We start from the raw sequence: 4093 nt of genomic DNA, 5'->3' as shown, positions 1-4093 counted from the left end.
TTGTTGGAGAGAAATTTTATCTCCATTTCTTCAAAATTTGACTCAAGAGCCTATATAAGGATATTGTTGGAGTTGCTCTACAAACATTATAATTGCATGATGCATAAAAAAACTCTAGAAAATGGCTCGTGCCTCGCACGAGTTATTATGCTAGTTATAAATAAACTTGTAAACAGACATTGGACGAGATCCGAAATAATATACTTTAACAATGGCGCTAGAAGGAGTTCTAACCTCCTTCTAAAAATAGTACACACATAACAAAAATGGCTAATTATCAGCAAAGCATAAGTAAAAATCTCAACACTCGTGAAATTGGTAATGTCAAACAGATGGAGAAGAATAAAACTCCATTAACTCCAAAGAGTTTGTTCTTGGAAGTAGAAGAAATAAACAAGGATGATGCGTTGCAGCTCGAGGCACACAGATCTGAAGACAAAAGAGCTCGGGTTCTAACTCCACAAGGTAAACAGGTGCTGACAACTGATGCACGACTCCATCTAGAGAAAATAAAGTGCCAAAACAAAGACTCTGAATCATCATGGAGATCTTCTATGGGAAGCAAATACATAAGGACAGAAGACTCCACGGGGTCGCTGACGTCTCGAAGGCATAGGCGAAGGCGCGAGGACGGCGAAATTGCAGATGAGGAGGACAATCAAGAAGATAGAGGTGTAACAAATCTTACTGAAGATGATGTGCGTTTGGTTAAAGACTTCATAAGAACACACTTAGGTGAAATGGAAACTTCCTCAGAGAGCCCTCTATCTCGAAGAATTGAAAGGGCCAGAATAAATAGAGATCTCAAAGTTCCGCCAATTGAACAGTTCGAGGGATCCATGGACCCCGCAGACTTCATCCACCTCTTTGATGGACGAATGGCCTTCCATGGACATTCAGATACAACAAAATGCCAATACCTCTCAACTTGCTTGAAAGGTCCATCTCTTATGTGGTATAACAATCTCCCTCCAAGGTCAATAGAGTCGTGGACCATTTTGAAGAATAAATTTAAATCCAGGTTCTCCATGAACAAGAAAGGACAAAAAATGACAGCATAACTCGTAAACATTCTCCAAAGTTCAAATGAAAGTCTTCGAGAGTACATCAATCGATTTCGAGCTAAGACTATTCAAATTCCAGACTTAATAGAAAATCTGGCTCTAAAATATCTCGCAGCGGGGGTTTACAGAAGTAGACACAACTTATTGTTTGAAGAATTTTTTGAAAAAAGCCCCGTAACACTCCAAAAAGCCATTGACCTGTTTGAACACATGTTAACCCTATAAGAAGCAGTAGGAAGCATACAAGCAATAAGGTCTCCAAGGCAAAAGAGCAACATGTCGTCTGAACATTTGTCGCAATGGGACTACCAAAGAGGAGGCCATAGAGGTGAGAAAGAGCCGTATAGAAGATCACCTACCACGAGTAAGCAAGATGAAGAGCCCCTGAAAATCTCAGACAGACTTCCAACGACACGGACGTCGCCAATAAAGCAGAAAACATGGCCTCCTAGACCTCGTGAAGAACGGGACTTCACAAAGCTCAGTATCGACAAGACTCAGATTATGGCCATCCTCAAAGCATGTCCAGGGTACCGACCTCGATGACCCATGAATCCAAACAGACCTCCGAGCACCAAATTCTGTGACATTCACGAGGATACGGGGCACACAGTTGAAAGGTGGTACCAGTTAAAAAATCTGATAGAAGATAAGCTCCAAAGCGGAGAGCTCGCTCACTTCGCAGTCAAGGAGGACTCATCTCATCAACAACAGTATGATCAAGACAGGGTCATTGACTTAAAATCTGGAGGACATTCAACATGAGGAAACTCTAACAGGGCAAGAAAATTATATACAAGAGAAGTATACAGAATTAAGCCCAAGAAACTAAAGCGAAACCCATCTCCAATCATCTCGTTTTCAGACAAGGACTATGGTGATAGAATCATTGAAGATCACCAAGATGCGTTGGTAATTACCACAAAAGTAGAAACAAATACAGTGCAAAAGATTCTTGTTGATAATGGCAGCTTTGTGGATATCCTCTACTATAGTGCTTTCAAAAGGATGGATCTTGGCGATAGGAAGCTAAACGATGCTCGAGATGCACCTCCTTATGGATTTACAGGAAATGAGGTACATGTAGTAGGCGTGATAGACCTGCCTGTACTATTTGGTTCCCCCCCATGTCAGACATGGAAAATGGTTAAATTCCATGTGATAAATGCAATTATCAGTTACAATGCTATCATTGGCAGAACTACTCTAGGATCATTGAAAACCAAAATCTCCATTCCTCATCTAAAAATGAAGTTCATCACAGACTTTGGAGTCGGGGAGATGAGCGGTGATCAGAAGACTTCGAGACAATGTTATAAACTCAGCAATTCCGAAAAAGCACTCGCAACAGAAACCTCAATTAATCAGATAGTAAAAGTTGACCCCAGGGACATCATCGAGTTACCAAAACCTTCAACTTATGAGCCTGTTGAACTGGTGGAAGACATACCGCAAGATGATAAGGAACTAGACAAAACAATAAAAATAGGCATAAAAATCTCCCAAGAGCTTCGAGCAGCTCTTGTACTTCTTCTCAAATAGTTCAAAGACATCTTCGCCTGGGCCCCAAAAGAAATTCCAGGTATTCCGGCAGACATTGCCCTGCATCGTCTAAAACTTAAGCCAGGAATCAAAGCTGTAAAGCAAAAAAGGAGATTTTTTCAAAAAAAACAAGAGGCAATTGAAAAGAAAGTGGACAGACTTCTCGAGGCGGGCTTCATCAAGCCCGTACAGTTCCCCAGATGGATTGCAAACATCGTCCTGGTCAAAAAGAGCAATGACAAGTGGCATATGTGTATTGATTACTCTGATCTTAACAAAGCTTGTCCCAAAGACTTTTATTTGCTTCCCAATATCAACCAGCTCATCGACGCCACGACAGAAAATAAAATATTGTCATTTATGGATACCTTCTCCGGGTATAATCAAATAAAATTAGCGGAAGAAGACCAAGATGACACTGCATTTATCACTCATAAAGGCGTCTTCACTTACAAAGTAGTACCATTCAGACTCCTAACTGCAGGTGCCACCTTTCAAAGGACAATGAACACAGTCTTCGAACCTCAAATTATTAAAAATGTCCAGGTCTACGCGGATGACATAGTGACAATGTCACCCACCGCATCAGCACATGTGAATGATCTAAGAGAGACATTCGAACGGGTAAGAAATTACAACATGAGGTTGAATCCAGCAAAATGCTCTTTTGCTCTAAGTGGAGGTCGATTTCTGGGGTTCCTCTTGACCCAAAGAGGAATTGAAGCTGATCCCAACCAAATATCAGCTATCCAAAACATGACAGCCTCGAAATGCCTCAAAGAGCTCCAAATCCTCGCAGGCTCCATCGTAGCCTTAAGATGCTTCATACCTCAATCATCAAAGAAATGTCTCCCAATATACGAAGCTATAAAGCAAGCATCAAAAAGCAATCCCTTCATATGGACGAAAGAATGCGAAGAAAGCTTATAGCAGATAAAAAACTTCCTCACTTCACCATCAATAATGGCGAAGCCAGAACCATGTGAACCATTAAAGCTATACTTATCAGCAGCTGATCTCACCGTGGTGGCTGTGCTCATCAAAGAGGAATACTCAGATCAGAAGCTCGTGTACTATGAGAGCCACACACTGAAGGATGCATAAACTCGCTATTCTAACATCGAGAAACTCGCATATGCACTTGTAATTGCTAGAAAAAAATTGAGACAATATTTCCAAGGGCGACTGATAGTAGGTATGACAAATTAACCTCTACGAAGAATCTTGCATAAACCAGATATGACAGGTAGATTAGCATCATGGATGGTGGAACTAAGCTAGTTGCACCTTGAGTTTTAGCCAAGAATGACCATGAGGTCTCAGACATTGGTAGACTTCATTAAAGAATGTACCTTCTCCAACCTTGAACCAGGGGAAATGATCACTAGTTCAGAAAGCAAAGCTTGGGTACTCTTCACAGACGGGTCGTCAACCTCGAAAGCAGGAGGTGCAGGAATAGTTCTCACCAGCCCTGAAGGCTTCGTGGT

General features: G+C 41.4%; 1 protein-coding gene across 1 annotated transcript; it reads left to right on the top strand.

Moving 5' to 3' along the window:
• The first annotated feature begins 1340 nt into the window (after nt 1–1340).
• LOC141696691 (uncharacterized) lies at nt 1341–3536 on the top strand. The gene is made up of 3 exons (XM_074500812.1): nt 1341–1594; nt 1844–2588; nt 2688–3536. The coding sequence occupies exons 1-3, from the start codon at nt 1341–1343 to the stop codon at nt 3534–3536; spliced, it is 1848 nt and encodes a 615-aa protein (XP_074356913.1).
• The last annotated feature ends 557 nt before the right edge of the window (nt 3537–4093 follow it).

This window comes from Apium graveolens, chromosome 2, assembly GCF_009905375.1.
Source record: "Apium graveolens cultivar Ventura chromosome 2, ASM990537v1, whole genome shotgun sequence".
Classification (NCBI taxonomy): domain Eukaryota; kingdom Viridiplantae; phylum Streptophyta; class Magnoliopsida; order Apiales; family Apiaceae; genus Apium; species Apium graveolens.
This window is presented reverse-complemented; position numbering and strand designations above follow the sequence as displayed.